Here is a 15,779-nt window from a genome sequence, read left to right as displayed (position 1 = left end):
AGAGTGTCTTTTTCTCGATGCGATTAGAGATAAGAGTGCAGTCGTTCGTGTCGCAGCAGGTATATATATGTATGGACACACACGTACGGCTAACAAAGATTATCGATCGATTTGAGAATAATCGCAAACCGAGGGGCAGCCGAATTCCAAAAGTCTCGTGGATGAGCTTTTGTCGCAGATCCCCCCTCTTCTCTTTCAATGCGTGTCTCTCCAACCCAAGCAACCCTCTTTAACAGAGTACGATAGAGAGCGAGAGAGAGAGAGGGAGAGTATTTTTAGCTCTCGATATAGCTCCGCTACGGGCGTTTTCCACAGTGGGTTAAAAAAGGAAGGTTCTACGCCAATGTAGAAGCCCGGTGCTGCTGACTTCCTGGGGCCAGGTGGTGCGCAACCGTTGCTAGGCCCCCAAAGCCCCATGTTTTGCTCTCTCACCCTCTCGCTCGCTCTTGGTGGCAGCTGCAACGACACACTCGGCTCGCGACTGCGTTTCAGCCTCCCAGCTACCCTGGAAAATCCTCCAGGCCAATCCTGAAAAACCATCATCCTTAATTTCAATTTATTCCGGAGGCTACAAAGTGCTTTTTCATAGTACATGCACATTAAAATATATATACATGTATAATATAAGGATTCGAAAAGAGTGAAATGTAAGAAAGATTGAAAGGAGCCGCTTCTCGTTTTCGCAAAGAGTTGCAAATCTTGCCTCTTCGGGACAGAAATGAGAAAACTGCGAGAGATAAGTTGCTTATTATTCGCTTGATGTCCGGGGAGCGCGATCGAGCAGATATCCGCTTCCACGAGCGGTTTCCGCCGCTCGACGAGTCTGCAGGATCCTGCGGGAAGGTTACCGACGCAACTGAGAGAGTGTACGACTGAAAAATCTCCGGCTCTGCAATTATCTAGCATTCCCCGGTGCAGACCTCTCTCCTTCGCTCTTCAATTTCGATGCAGTCGATTTCAGTATCATTGGCGTATAGCTGGAGTTAAGAGAAAAGAAATAAATATTATATCGCTTGTGCGACTATAGATGTATCTTTATGGCTATGATGAGTACGATGGTTATCCCGGAGCGCGTTGGTATCCTGCAGCGAAGGATCAGAATGACGTTTATGCAACTACGTGTGGAGGGATCCTGCGGAACGGTTCTTTCCAACTAAGAATTACTTTCATGGAAGGATGAGACGCGATTAGGTGGAGTAGGATGGAGGATGAGTGGTTGGTGGGGGTGAGGGAGAGAGAGAGAGAGAGAGAGAGAAGGACGTTATTCGCGTGCATTCGTTCGTACACAGACAAAGGTCTCCTACCACGCCTCGGTATTTCGAGTAAGCGCCACAACTACCACCACCATGCGAGATAGGATGAACTTCCATCATGGCACATCTCGACAAAGCTGGGCTCACCTACACTCGCCTACACTCTCACGAGCTCGCTCCGGGCCACCAACACCTGCCCCTTTTCCTGTTCACGCACACACACACATACACGCACACACATGCAGTAGCGAAAGAAACAGGGAGTCGGGGGGCACCATGGGCACCAACACTCACACCAGATGGGGAGTTCGCTTCTGCAACGAGGAACGAACTCGACGAAGACCAGTCGTTGTTGTGGCGTGGTTCAAGCTGCCCGCCTTTCCAGCTAACAGTTCGCCTCGCGCCGGTGCTCTCTCTCCTCCGATCTTTGTTTACGTTCTACGCGAATCCCTTTCCAACGCTCCCTGCCATGTGACTCTTACGATTTTCATCCTAACCTTGCTATCCGCGCCACTCCTCCCCTCTCCTATTCGTTCCTCGCACATATCCCCCCCCCTCCCTCTCCCCCAATCAACCACTCCTCACCAATACGCAATCACGGAACGAGTTCGATCCATCACAATCGCACAAGAACCTTTTCAATTTGCCCGATAGTATTAGCCTCCTTTCTCCCTCGACACGTTTTATGTACTCCAAAAACAAACATTTGCTCGCCATCCAAACCTCGATAAGTGACTCTCGTCAAGATTTTACGCTCTTCATCGAATTGGACGTTTCGGGACTGTAGATAAGGTTGTACGAGTGGTACGTTTGGTTAGGAATTTTGACAAGGCGCGTTAGACACAGAAATGTCGATGTCTTTGTCTTGTCAACGACCGAGGAGACCGTTGACCGTCAATAGGGCCACCAGAGTTGCCAGGCTCAGGCTCGCCGGCAATGGTGAGTAAAGGAACAAAAAGTATCCTTGCTCCCTTTTTACCTTCGCCATCCTCCCAACTCCCTTCCTCATTGTCGTTCGAAAACTCTACTTTTCGGGTCTCCCGCGTGCGACGCTCCGGCGCTCTGCCAATTTGTCAGTTTCACTCTTGTCATCCAACGGAATTGTACGCAACAATGAGCCACGAGAGTAAAAGCAATATTGCGAAACAGTTACGAATTATTATGGAACCAGTTTATCTCCAAAGATGCAACGTGGGTCAACGAGTTTTTGGTGGAAATTTTCGTAGAGAATGGGAGAGCTTTGCATAATAGTGCGCAAGAGAACGGCTCGTAGTTGTGCAAAAAGCCGGTTGGTGGCGACTGTTTAAAATCGAAACGCGCGCGCGCGCGCGCGTGCACGGCAGAATAGCGTCGCCTAATAACGACGCCACGGGCACGCGTGTGTTTCCCTTTGTAGCGCGAGGAACTGGAATTTCATTACAGCAATGACTCATCCATTGCTCGCAAGGAACACATAACTGCAGACTTTGCTCTCTCGAATAAAACTCGCATTACCTCAATTAACTGTTCTTATATATATATATATATATATAAACGTGGATGGTTTTGCTCTAGCAATCTTCTTCCCTTCATCAAATATTCTCGTTCGACCTGGCAAAAAATTAAGTAATTAAATAGATTGATTGATTTGTATCCTTTTAGATGGAAGAGATCCGATTAGGGACTGATCTCTCGTAAATATAGCATTTGTCAAAGCGAGCGAGACAGCTTGGACGTGTAGAGGAGGATGTAAGGAGTGGTGGGGCTTATAGCCCTGTTGCACCAGACTCCGCAATTTTTCACGTACACCCCCGCTGGCAAATTCGAACGTGCGAAACGCGACAGATGCCCGCTTTTGGTGGTAGAACCCTCTCTTGAAAACTTTGCTACGGGGGTGGATGTTGTAAAAACCGTATCGGACTGCTACCACCCTCTCGTTTAACTTCGTTAATCCGATTGTTCCACGCTGCTCGTCATGTCGGTTACGTTAAGACTCTTAAGAGGCTCCTCGCGCTGGGAATACACACTTGTCACTCCGCCAGACAGCTTTGTTTAGCGGCGAATAGACTGGAATAGACTCGCCGCCACTGCTGAAAACTGCTGCTTTGACCAATTTGAAACGCTCGAGGGACCGTCCTATGTATATAGCAGACTATATTCACGGATTACACATTCTCTCTCTCTCTCTCTCTCTCTCTCTTTCTCTCTCTCTTTGGCGAACCGACCGAGCTTCATCAAAATGGATCCAAGCTGACCTCCCTCATTAACATTCGGCGCATTAATTCGTCTCTTTGCATAATCAGGGAATTGACCTTTTATTGCCGACGGGGCAGCAGATGGGAAATTAATGCGTGGTTAGGTTATACGCGGGAGTATTAGAGAGATAGGAAGAGGAATACTCTCGGCGTTTGCTCAGATAGGAATCTGTTTTTCCCGAGACCACCGTTATGGTACCTGCATGTGCCGCTTCTTAGAAAGCCGATCTTTATTCCACCCGCGACGCGAGTCTAATTCCAAACACTCCTACACAAAAACCTACAACGCTCTTTGTATCGTCAGATCTGGGGGAAACACTCAACTGCGCGCGCACGCCTCAATTTCATTTCTACAATTTCCGTGTCTACTCGCTTTTTGCCATAGACGCCATCGATGAGCTATATTGCTGGCTTTTAGCAAATAATTAGATTATGCTGAAAGCAGTACCGAGCCTTCTAACGGTACCTTGCAACCATCCGAGTTTATCTTGCCGAGAGGCAGAGAGAGAGAGAGAGAGAGAGAGAGAGAGAGAGAGTACTAGACAACGATTTATTCTCCGATTATTTCTCCACTACATCCTCCTCCGAGCGAAATTCTCCTTGAAGAAATAGCGCGAGTCGCCTGCATGTATTATATTATACAATATATTTTTTTCCCCGATTTGCACTCGAATCTCGACCATCCCATTGTTGTTTCCATTTGGCACATGGCTGATGCACAGTTTTGAGAGGAATTACAGTGTTTACGACTGTGGAAGAAGAGGGGAAAAATGGGTGAGGAGGGAGGTGGAGAGAATCGAATACTTTTTGTGTTAGTCTATGGATAATCCGTAGGTCCGAGGATTAGGGCCAATGTATAGTCGGCGACACAAAAGTGCAATGTCTTCCATAGATGCAATGTTTTCTTTGAGCTACATGTTTCTTGTTGATGCTTTGGCAGGCACATTACCGAGGCTGTTACGTAAGCAAGCGCGCCTATTGGTGGGGGCAGAAAAGAGAGAGGCAGCTGTGAATTCGAAGGGTGGGGGGCAAAGATCTCCTCCTAGCTGGGTAGGTAGGACTAGGTAGCCGAAGCAAAGATCACGGCATCGGGCGTGGGAACAAGACCCTACCACTACTATAATAACGTTTCTACGGGCCTAACCAACACACGCGAAACTCGTTACATCGTTAAACTCCATACAATCCTGCAAGCACACGTATTACGGCGCCACTGTGTGCCCGCATAAAAAATTACCGGATTCGTATACCTCCTCGATTCAACAAAAACATAGTATACGGTGGCTTCCTATAGAGGGCCATCCTATCAGTAGGGGTGCTTCCTGTGCCGTCTTACCGGTATCGTTCATCGTGTTACACCCATATCACCTAATGTATTGGTAAATATATATCTTGTACCGGCTTCGTTTTCAACGATAAGCGAAATAGCGACAGTTGTGGTTAATGGTGACGGCGGACGTAGTGACGTAGTGGACGTAAACGTATTTCGAGATACAAAAAATCCGGTGTGAAATTAACGTGTTTATGTTCCATTTCACGTTACAGAAAACGAGCTCGAGTCGTTACGCTGACTTTACCGACGCACGCGCGACCTCTAACCACCTAAACTTTCCTATAACCTCTCTTAAACTACCATTCTTCCTCTTCTGCTTCTTCCATTTACCGCTGCTTTCTAGGCACTCGTCTGACTCTTTCTTACAATCACCAATGAAGTCGTTAAACAGTTCTTACGCCAAGTCACAATGATTTGTGTTTCGACTCGACACAGATGCATCAAATTTATGGTACATACTAGAGCTTCTGTCCGTGGCAAGTAGAGCGCGCTGTCAAAACTCGGTGAGATGAGATCGCAGCGAATGGAAATCGATTTTAATTGGTTCCACGGGATTGGTTGATCGAGAATCGTTATGGAGGTTATGCGCGATCAGTTAACAGTTTAGTAAAGTGGTAAAGTATTTCGGATCCAGTCACGAATCTAGCTCGGTCAAGGCTTCCTGTGTTTACACAAGATGCATACAAAGTTCATTGTTACGAACCTTTCTGTATCGCTCGATAAACCGATAGCTTTCACTCGGTCGACATTTAAGACGCGACAAATCATATTCGAGCTTGCGCCTTCTGCGCACCTGAGAGCCAGGAGAATCGCACTTCCGCGCAAATGTATGTCAAGAGTTTCCCACGAGAGATGTACTTGTGTGAATGTGTGTGTGTAAATACATAGTACCAATATGAACATATCCACCTGCAAATGGCAACATAGACGAAGCATATAAACCAATTAGCAGATGCGCAGGGATTCTCGCGATTTGCATGGATGATCGCTCGAATGCCAAGTGGAATAAAATGGTCCTTATGACTCGCGAGTGACGTCATGATTATTGCACGTCGTGCTCGAATGTAAATATGACGGAGCGTTTTATTAACGGCCCCCAAGCTTCTTTGGACTTCTATTAGTGCAGAGACAGCGTGTTTCGTGTTATTCGCGAACTTTCACCTGCAAAGTCGAGTCTTACTCGAGTTTCTAGAAGGTCGGCACCAATCTTTTGTCTTACGATCTTAATTCCTCCAATAATGTCTCTTTGTCGGAGCGATCGCTTAATTATCCAATAGTTTCTATGATCAAAATTGACCTGTGTAAAGGCCTATCGCTCGTAAAAAGAATCAATTGGTATCGAGATCACTTATTTGTCAACCCATACAGCACCAAGTGACTTAAAGACATTTTTTAGACATATTTTAGACAAGTGTGATGAGTAGGACATTATGATTCTGTGATATATCCTGAGTCGTATCCCCTTATATAAACTGTGACTCGATCAAGCCGAGGATTGTTAGTCTAATCAATTTTTCCAATAATCGGTATCCTCACACAAGTCCAAGCGAATGGAAAATAGAGAACTAATGGAACAATGGAATCGAGAGTTCGTTCAGCGATCGGACAGTGTTCGATGAGAAAAACAATCCGTGGTCAATCGCAATTTGCACGGTCCTACGATCGACCACAATCGCACAGCTATGGAATGTCGGAGCATCTGTATCATTCAGCATCCTTTTTTCGTAGTACGAAACAGTGGACGTAAAAAAATTTCAAAGACCTCTCTGTAAAAATGTGAAACTTACAGATATATAAAAAGTTTAAAGTGAAACGCTTCTCAAGTTTCGTCATAATGAGGTCTGGAACAAAAGCGTAAAAAGAGACTTGGAAAATTCGAGAAGCGTAAAGCTGAGTTTTTATATATTTCAAAGTAGAGAAGAGTATAAAGCACGCGTGGCTTATTAATGTTCGCTGACGGTTCTAGATGGTAGAGGGCGATAATTCTCGGTGGGTAACGAAAAAGAAAAAGAGAGAGAGAGAGAGAGAGAAAGTGAATTTACGATGATGAACGATGATCCACGGATAACCCCGAAGTAATCTTCTTCGGTCCTCGATCCGTGCATCTCAAATTTATTGATTGAACGCTCGATATAAAAATGTATCAGCATTTAATAACTAACACCTATTTATATCCGAGAAAACTTGTTTGACTTTTTATACAAGAAAGCCCAATATATACACTTGCGACGCTTCACAAGATGTGAGATAAGTTAGCGTTAATCGAACCGAATCGGAATCAGCGTGGGAATGTTAAGGTATATACTAGTGTTGTCTTTCCAGGTGCGTCGTGATTACAATGCGTGACACGAGTGGCCCTCTGTTTACACGCTTTACTCCACTTTTATTCCTATGAAATCAACCCAATAGTATATACTTCAAACTTAATTTAAGCTCTTTATTTTTATAACGTTTTTATAATGTTTATATGACTCGTAAGTAGTGTATATTATTATATTAAGGAATGCGACTCTCAATAAAAAATAAACCAATGATGCAACACCCCAGTTTTGATTTTCTACAATTCCACATAAACCATTCCTTTAAATCTCTCTATCTCCCAAGGTCACTTGTGAAAGAGACAAGGAATCGTGCATTCTGGAAGGCAAACTCGTTGCGTCACGTATCGAACGCCAGTTGTTTTTGCGGTTTACCCGCCATTATTCTTCAACTGAAGAATCGCAGTTTCCTTCGAAACTACAAGATTTCTTTGCATTGTTCGTAAGTGCCGAACTAATGAAAAGGAATCTTAAGGGAGAAGAGAGAGAGAGAGAGAGAGAGAGAGATAAAAGTAGAGCATCAATTATAAAACTCCAATAAATTATAACTAGAGTATCTCTATCAAAACTTTGAAAGAGACAGGGCTCGACCGGTCTCTAATTTACTCTCCTTATGAAGCAGCGTGAGAACGACGTATGGCTTCAGGAGTGATCTATCGATCGCTCGGAAGTATCAATGCTTTTTATCGCTGCTAGTTGCGAGTCCCATTCGCGCCAGCGTGCGAATTAAAGAGTTTGCAAAAAGGCTTGTGGCCAAGCAGTTTGACGAGGTGATTATTTGAGCGTTGGCTCGAACCAGGTAATTCGAGGCGGTTGAAAATGGCGAGTAAACCACCGAATGAAAGAAAAAAAGAGGAAGCGTTTGGAAAGAAGCCCTGGAGTGTTTCGGCGCGGTTTCCTCTCTTTGGCAGTGCGATGTTTGGGTGTCGGCATTGTTCAAGGTGGTTTTTGATACATCCGTTGAGAGTCCCCGGAGAGAAAGCGTATCAGCGATGGAAGAGCATAGTGGCACGGTGCTTCTTGCACGCGATACGACTCCGTACGATGACTTCCTGTACGAGAGGTGCGGTTTCCGGTCTCGCTCGGACTCGGAGAGCGTCTCTCGTTCCACCCGCCTGCCCTTCACGGTTCAAAGCCTCGCTCGACTCTTGCATATCGATACTCGCTCCTTCTCCTCGGAGTCCGAGCTCCCGTGCGGCCGTACGTCGTCCAAAGTCAGTGGAAACTCGACTCTTGCACGGGCAGGAACCCCTCGGAGTGTCATGCGACTATCATCTTCTTCTTCTTCATCGACGGATCCGCCGATTTAGCTTCCGTTCTAAAATCCTTATTCATGAATCTGCCGGAAGTTGTCCTGCTCGTTCGCGCGCCAATAAACAGATCTTGGAGAGATTATCTTAGATTGTATCAGTTATGAAATTCCAAAGTGCCAATGCAACCTGGATCCTCAGAGGTGATATACATGTATATGTACATATTGAAGTGTTACAGTTACTCTCTTTTTTTTATTCGACCGTTCCAAAGTCAATCGGTGTTTTTCTACGAATATATAATTCTGTAATTTTGGCACTTTTCTCAAATAGCAATCGAGGTGTGCGCAAAAAAAGTTTAGTTTAACGCTTAAAGGAAGAAATGTTGGAAAAATTATCCGAAGCTAGCGCAGTTATGAAATTCCAAAGTGGAAACGCTCCATGGATCCTCAGAGGTGCTATATTAAAGTTTCACGATCACTGCACCTTTGGTTTCCTCGATCACTTCAGACTCACTCTTTGTTCCTCGACTTTTGAGCACCGGAGCTTCTCTGTAGCTTTTGCCTTCGGTCTCTCTCTTTCTCTCTCTTTTCCTCTCTTTATCAAGTGGTACTCCAGAAACTGGAAGTAAGAGTGTCTTTTGCCAGTGGACCATTTGTCCCAGCCATGGACTCTTTTTCCAATACTTTTTATTAAAACCAATTTTGATTACCTTGTGTCGTCCACTTTCTATTCGCTTCGTTTTTTTTAAACTCCACGAAAACTCGCCAAATATAGTCACCGAAATTCGCTTCCTCCTACGAGATCTACGGGAACCCTCCTTCGTAATGCTATTACCTAAAAAAAATCCACATTTCGAGGATTCACCCACGTAAAACTTGGAAATATCCAAAATTCCCACCTACGATACCACGACTAAACTTGTTAGAGACTATTTCCTTCGAGAAAAAATAAAGTAAACGACTAATTGGAATTTCTTTTGTGACATGTTGCAGCACCCAGATCGTCCAGTGCAGCCACCAACAATCTTCCACCTTTGACCTTTCACCAAGTGCACGGTGACAATATCAGAATTTGCAATGGCGGGACCATCGCCAGGAGAATCGAAAGCTTCTGCAAAGGCGTCACTTTCAGTGCCAGACCCGTGCGGGTTGGCGAAAAGGTAAGATTAGTCTCACACACAAACACAGATTCGAGGAAAATTATACCGAGTCAATGACGCACCGACAAAGCAATCAGAGCAAACTTTCAATTGCGTTCGCTAAATATTCAAATGTGATTCAGCGGGACCGCGTTAATTGTGAGAAACTGGCTCGCGTTTGCCCGATGGTGAAAATCCTGATTTGCATTTGATATCTGCAAAGCGCCAGCTGCGTGGACCGATATGAACGCAACGACCCTGACGAACGACCCAAAGTAATTCACGTGGGCTGACGCTGATGTTGACTGTACGCAGAATTGGCCGATCACCTTACACAAGCGAGCGTTCTCCATTCGAGCAACATTTAATAGTGCGCCAACACTGCCAGCAACCGCAAACCCCTGGAATCTCGCGCTTCGCGATCGTGGCGTGGGTGTGCGAGCTATTCGAAGGATACTCTGATGGCAATTCCACTTTTTCCCAATCCCTTTTCCATCCGTAAAACACCGTTTTGAATCAATCTTCCCGAAGAAACCGACGACTTCCTTAAACACCATTATCATTATAATCGGTAAAAAAGAGTAATTTCAATTTTTTCCAATCTCTCATATAGAATGTATGAAAAACCTTTAACTCGATCCTCTCGAGACGCTGATAAGCCATATTATACGTCATTATCATTATTATCGTTAAAATCCGCACACTGAATTCCAGTTTATTCTAATCCCCGCGTAAAACCGTTTTAAATCGATCCTCTCTCTATATATATAAGTCTGATGACTGTATTTAAGCTTTTTATTATTAGAAATTACCCAAGGAATTCCACTTTGGTATTTTCAAAGTGTAATATTAATTCTCGTCCGGAGTGTAATAATTTTCTTGCTTTTCAGGTGTGCGTGAAATTCCTGGAAATCTCTGATAATTGGAGCGGGGTCATAAGGTTCGGATTCACAAGCAACGATCCGATTCACTGGGTGAACGGACTTCCGAGGTACGCCTGTCCGGATATGACGAACAAGCCCGGATATTGGGCGAAAGCCCTAGCCGAGAGGTTCGCCGAACGCGACACCGTCTTGTTCTACTACGTAACGTCAGCAGGGGATGTACATTTTGGCGTGAACGGCGAAGAGAAGGGCCTCTTCTTCAGCGGCGTCGAAACTCGCAGTCCTCTCTGGGCCATCATCGACGTTTACGGGAACAGCACGGCCATAGAGTTCGTTGACCCCAACAGACAGATATTTAATAATATCAGGCGAGGAGTGGACCATAGCAACGAGGACAATGCTCAACACAGCAGACATTCCGCGATGGACGACGCCAGCAACGCTGGCAGGGATGTCGAGAGGATCATCGTTCCGTCCATGCACAACTTGTCCATCCACCACGAGGACCCCGACGTCGATCTACCCGGTCTCAGGTTTCAACCGACCGGTGTGATTTTTACGCCACTGCCCTTTCATCCGTGAGTATACATCCCCCCCCCCTTTCTTATTCTCGTCCTCAACCCTTCAAGGATGATCCTCTAACGATTCCTGATGTTTGCAGGACGCGAGGCAGAAACATACGCTTCAGCAACCAGCAATGCGTGGCCACTCGCACGGATACAGAATTCTGCCACGGCTACGCGTTCACCGGAAGACCCCTCTTGCTCGGCGAACGACTGGTCGTGCAGATTTTAGCAACGGAACCAATGTACATCGGAGCGTTGGCCTTGGGTCTGACCTCTTGCGACCCTGCAAGGTTAACGGCGGAGGACCTACCGGACGACAGCGATCTATTGCTGGACCGTCCGGAGTACTGGGTCGTTTCGAAGGATGTAGCCTCTAGTCCTCAGCCAGGAGACGAAATTGCGTTCACGGTGACGCACAAGGGAGAGGTTCAGATGAGCAAGAACGGAGGTCCTCCGAACGTAGTGATGCACGTCGACGAGACCCTGAAGTTGTGGGCCTTCGTCGATGTCTATGGCAGCACGCAACGCGTCAGGATGCTCGCCAGTAGGCCAACCTCTCCACCCAGGATGCGTCAGAGCATTCCCTTCAATGCGCAGCAGCAGCAACAGCAGCAGCAACAACAGACACATTCTAATCACAGCAACGCGGCGACCGAATTATCGAGATTCTCCGAGATGGTTCAGTTCAAGCCAGCCGTAGGTGGTGGCACCGTTCTAGTGGTGAATCTGCCACCTCAAGGTGGTTATCCCACTCCCCCGCTGACGGCCGCTGCAGCCCCACCCACGCAACATCCCATCTACGCATCGTCCGCGAGTCACAGGAACTCCGGGCAGCAAGTGCAGCACGCGCCAGCCGTGGTCATAGGAACGCAGCACGCTGGATCCTCCAGGCAATCCTCGCCCCCTCTAACGGGTACGATGACCAGCATTGGATCGTCCACCTACGTGGATCCAGTCACCTATCAGAGTCTCGACGGTACTCTGACGTCACAAGCGTCCTCTCATCTTCAGCAGTGGAGCGAGGGCCTCCAGCCAACGCCCGGTCAACCCAGCGAATGCTCCATCTGCTACGAGAGAAACATCAATAGCGTCCTGTACATGTGCGGTCACATGTGCATGTGTTATACCTGCGCGATTCAGCAGTGGCGTGGCAAGGGTGGTGGCCACTGTCCTCTCTGTCGCGCCCCCATCAGGGACGTCATTCGCATCTACAGGTCCTGAAGGACCTCGAGCCATCCCCGCTAGTACCGGGATCGAGACTGTTCTCCTTCAACCTGTCGGCCGCACACCTTCGCTCCTTTCTCGTGCTTCCGCCGTCGTCGTCGTCGTCGTCGTGTTTGCCACCCTGAGTACGAAACAGTTTCACGATGCCTGCTCCTCCCCGCTGCCATATTATTGCTATTATTTATCGCTCCTGCTGGTCAATTAGGAACGTCGATAAAAGTCATCGCATAATGGCACCACTACTCTTCGCGGCAGCGAGATGGACTATAATCTTTTTAAAAGAGCAGTTTTCAGTCGTCGTTCAAACGTCCAATAAATGTCTCGATAATTTCGACGCGGGCAAGATAGTCATAGCGAGCGAATGCGTGAGTCTCCACGCGCGTCAAGTCTTCCGGAAGATTGTTTCGCTTATTTTTCACTCTATTTTTCTCTCGTTTGTTTTTCTTTTTTTCTTCTGTTTTGTTAAACATCTTCGGTGATTGATTTTAATGCTAGTTATACGAACATCACTGATATCTTAATCTATCGCTATTCTTCTACAATTTTCTATTGTAACTATCATTACCACTCTTTTTCTACTGCTACTTAATTATTATTATGTTATTATTTTTATTAATATGATCATTGCTATTATTCTTATTATTATATCATAACTATAGTATAATTATTATTATTATTATTCAAGGATTATCTATTATTTTTATAAGTACTAGCGTCTTCGTTATCGTCGTTTTTTCTACGTCATTCGCATAAGTGTCTTTTTTTTCATTTCTGACGTATTTTAGAATTTTTAAAAATTAGTTGTCTCGAGGAAATAGAATCTATTGGAAATCGTTTACGTATTCGCTTCCGCTATATTCTATTTTGCTTAGAATTTTTGACAATAATGCTGTTTGATACGTTAGCGTTTGGAGGCGCGTCAGATTTTTCCTTGATACGACACGACACACATATATACCGAGTCTCTCGTTAACTCGTGCCACCACAAAAACCGTGGATGAAGAAGGAATTTTCAAAATGTAAACTTTTACCAAATTTTTGTTGAATTCCAACTATCCACTGCTATATTAGGGGCTGGTCACGAATGAATTGCACACCCGGTATATATATTACCAAAGAAACACCTATTTTGAATGTGCTGCGACGTCCCCCTCTCTGTTTTATTTTTCACTTCGCGCGATAGCGACGCTCCGAGTACTTTCCGAGGTAGCCACATATAATATATAAAGAGAGAAACACCACACTTTTCGTACTTTTGGACCGTTTAATATTATCTGTCGAAATCTTTCAATTGCCAGAGATCCTATACACAGACTCTGATAGTGCGACTCGTCGAGAACGATCGTGCGGCACCGCAACCCATAGCCAAAAAAAGAGATACAAATAGTTAAGCCAACGTTTATCGAATACTCATAAGATTGCCAAAACTCTGAAAGAGATGAGTTGTATATTGTACAGATAATCGAGTTTTATTTTACAAACGCTAGACTGCACGATGTTGCACCGACGAGTCGGATGATTGCTTTGAAAGAGACGAGGCAAAACGAGAAGACGTGATCGAGTTTGGACTGAACGCTGGTTTCCGTCGTAACTCTCTTCGATCCAGACTCGATCGCACTGGCAAGAAATTTATTTTCGTACACCAGCGATAAGTGTATGAAAAAACATTGGTTAATAAAATGAACTGGTTCTCGGACACGCAGAACATTGCAAGATCCATGGGAATCAAACGTCCCGAAGGCCGTGCCTTATGTAAATCGACGAACAATGGAAGTTTGCTATTGCACACAATAATCGGGATTCATTTGAGACTTGGACAGATTGTCATCTTATTGGTTCATGGGAAGCTTTCATCGTTCTATCACAGTACCCCGGTATATGTATATGTATATCGCGTTACGCGTACGTCCTTTATCAAATAAGAGACCAGGCAGCAAAATTGGTCCTTGCGACCTAGAGATGACAGAAACTTTCGCTGATCATTACGTCATTACGACCAATTTCGCTGCTTGGGAACCGATCTTGCCCGAGGCAAACAAGCTGCTCTCAAAGGCATGCGTTCCAATCTATTGTAAACGGCGATTCCTACGTGACGTCTGTGGTCTGTGAAAACGTGACCTCCGATATAGGCGTTTACCGCTACCTCGATAAGAAAGAAAAAGTAAAGTTTAGCAAGGAAGACGTTCGCTTCCTATCGAATTTTCTACGCGAGCGTCCTCACCAAACGATCCATCGTGAAAAAATGCTCCCGAAGTGGCGGGTGAGATATTACCAATGACGGTAAATGATTTTTGTCACGCGTTTAACACGAATAGAATATAGTTTGTCTAAAAGGGAGAGAGAGAGGTAGGGAAGCGACGCAAAGGTTTTTACGAATAACGCATATTAATGCGCAATAAGAAGCAGTAGTGAAATCTCTAGTCCAGCGAGAGGCGGTCGCTTTGACCGCCAATCGAAAATAATTAAAAAAAAAAGCTAAATAAGAAAATGACGAAAAGAGTGTTTCGAAGGTTTTTATGTTACACGAGAGATAGTGATAACGTTGGGAACACGAAATGCGACGTGGATAATGAATAGTAAGAAACTGGGAGCTGGGATGAAATTTATAAATACAAAGATGAAAACTATTGTACGAATGGCCTGGCCATAGGATATCAAGGCCCCGACTTTGCTAATCGGGCTTTGGCACTGCTGGGATTTATTAGAAAAGGATATAATAATAGTAGGGATTATAATGCGATTATTATTCTATTAAGCGTTCGATGAGAGATGGTAAAGAGTTTTTAAAGCTACTTTCTATATAAATTACGCGTTTATAGGAGAAGAAGAGGAGGAAGGATTTCCAAAAAAATTCGTTGATAGTGCAACCGAGTCATGGCGAGGATAGAATGGGAGAATTACGATAGATAAAGCTTATCGTCATTATTATTAATTATTATTATTAATATTATTATTTTTATTATTATTAACAATTATTATTATTATCATTCATTAATATTATCATCTACCGTCATTTATCGTTATTATCGTTATCCTCTCGTCAAAATCTCTGCCTCTATATTGTTCTATTTAGTGTGCTATCGCTTTTTACTGCCTTTATCGTACGATCAGCCACTGCTCGTTGGTCCACTCTTGACTTGCAATGGCGAGATATTTTGTAAACGAACAGAGAAACATCAGATTGTCCATATCAGTTTCAGCGAATATCAGTTTGTAATATATACATATATACGCCCTGTAAATTGAAGTAACATCCATTTTTCATAGTTTTCAAATGAATGCGAGTCTCCGTACTTGAGGTCGTACACGTCATAGATGGATTTATATATGCAATTTTAACTGGCAAACAAAGGAAAGAGTCACTGTACGATAAGAGTCTTCTCCGAACCTAGGTGTAAAGATGCCGATAAAAATTTATACATATGTAATATAATTCGTGCGGCTTTGCGCCGTCCTACAATAAAAAAAAGTCTGTAATATCTTTGAACACGACGAGTAATTTCATTTGACCAACCAACACTCTCCTTTATTTAAAATATAAGCGGATATCAAAATAAGCCAAAGTTACATAAAACA

General features: G+C 44.7%; 1 protein-coding gene across 3 annotated transcripts in view; it reads left to right on the top strand.

Annotated features, from left to right (window-relative positions):
- The window catches only part of neur (E3 ubiquitin-protein ligase neur), a 47,903-nt gene extending 32,213 nt beyond the window's left edge, over positions 1-15,690 (top strand). For all 3 annotated transcript variants that reach the window (XM_066726257.1, XM_066726256.1, XM_066726255.1), the window contains exons 2-4: positions 9,384-9,550; positions 10,420-10,991; positions 11,075-15,690. In XM_066726257.1, the coding sequence (XP_066582354.1) occupies positions 9,384-9,550; positions 10,420-10,991; positions 11,075-12,200 (1,865 nt within the window). In that variant the 3' untranslated portion in view covers positions 12,201-15,690. The remainder of the gene's footprint in view (positions 1-9,383; positions 9,551-10,419; positions 10,992-11,074) is intronic.
- Positions 15,691-15,779: the final 89 nt, after the last annotated feature.

This window comes from Prorops nasuta, unplaced genomic scaffold, assembly GCF_024137725.1.
Source record: "Prorops nasuta isolate Cenicafe-Biocafe unplaced genomic scaffold, Cenicafe_Pnas_1.2 PNAS00004, whole genome shotgun sequence".
NCBI lineage: Eukaryota > Metazoa > Arthropoda > Insecta > Hymenoptera > Bethylidae > Prorops > Prorops nasuta.
This window is presented reverse-complemented; position numbering and strand designations above follow the sequence as displayed.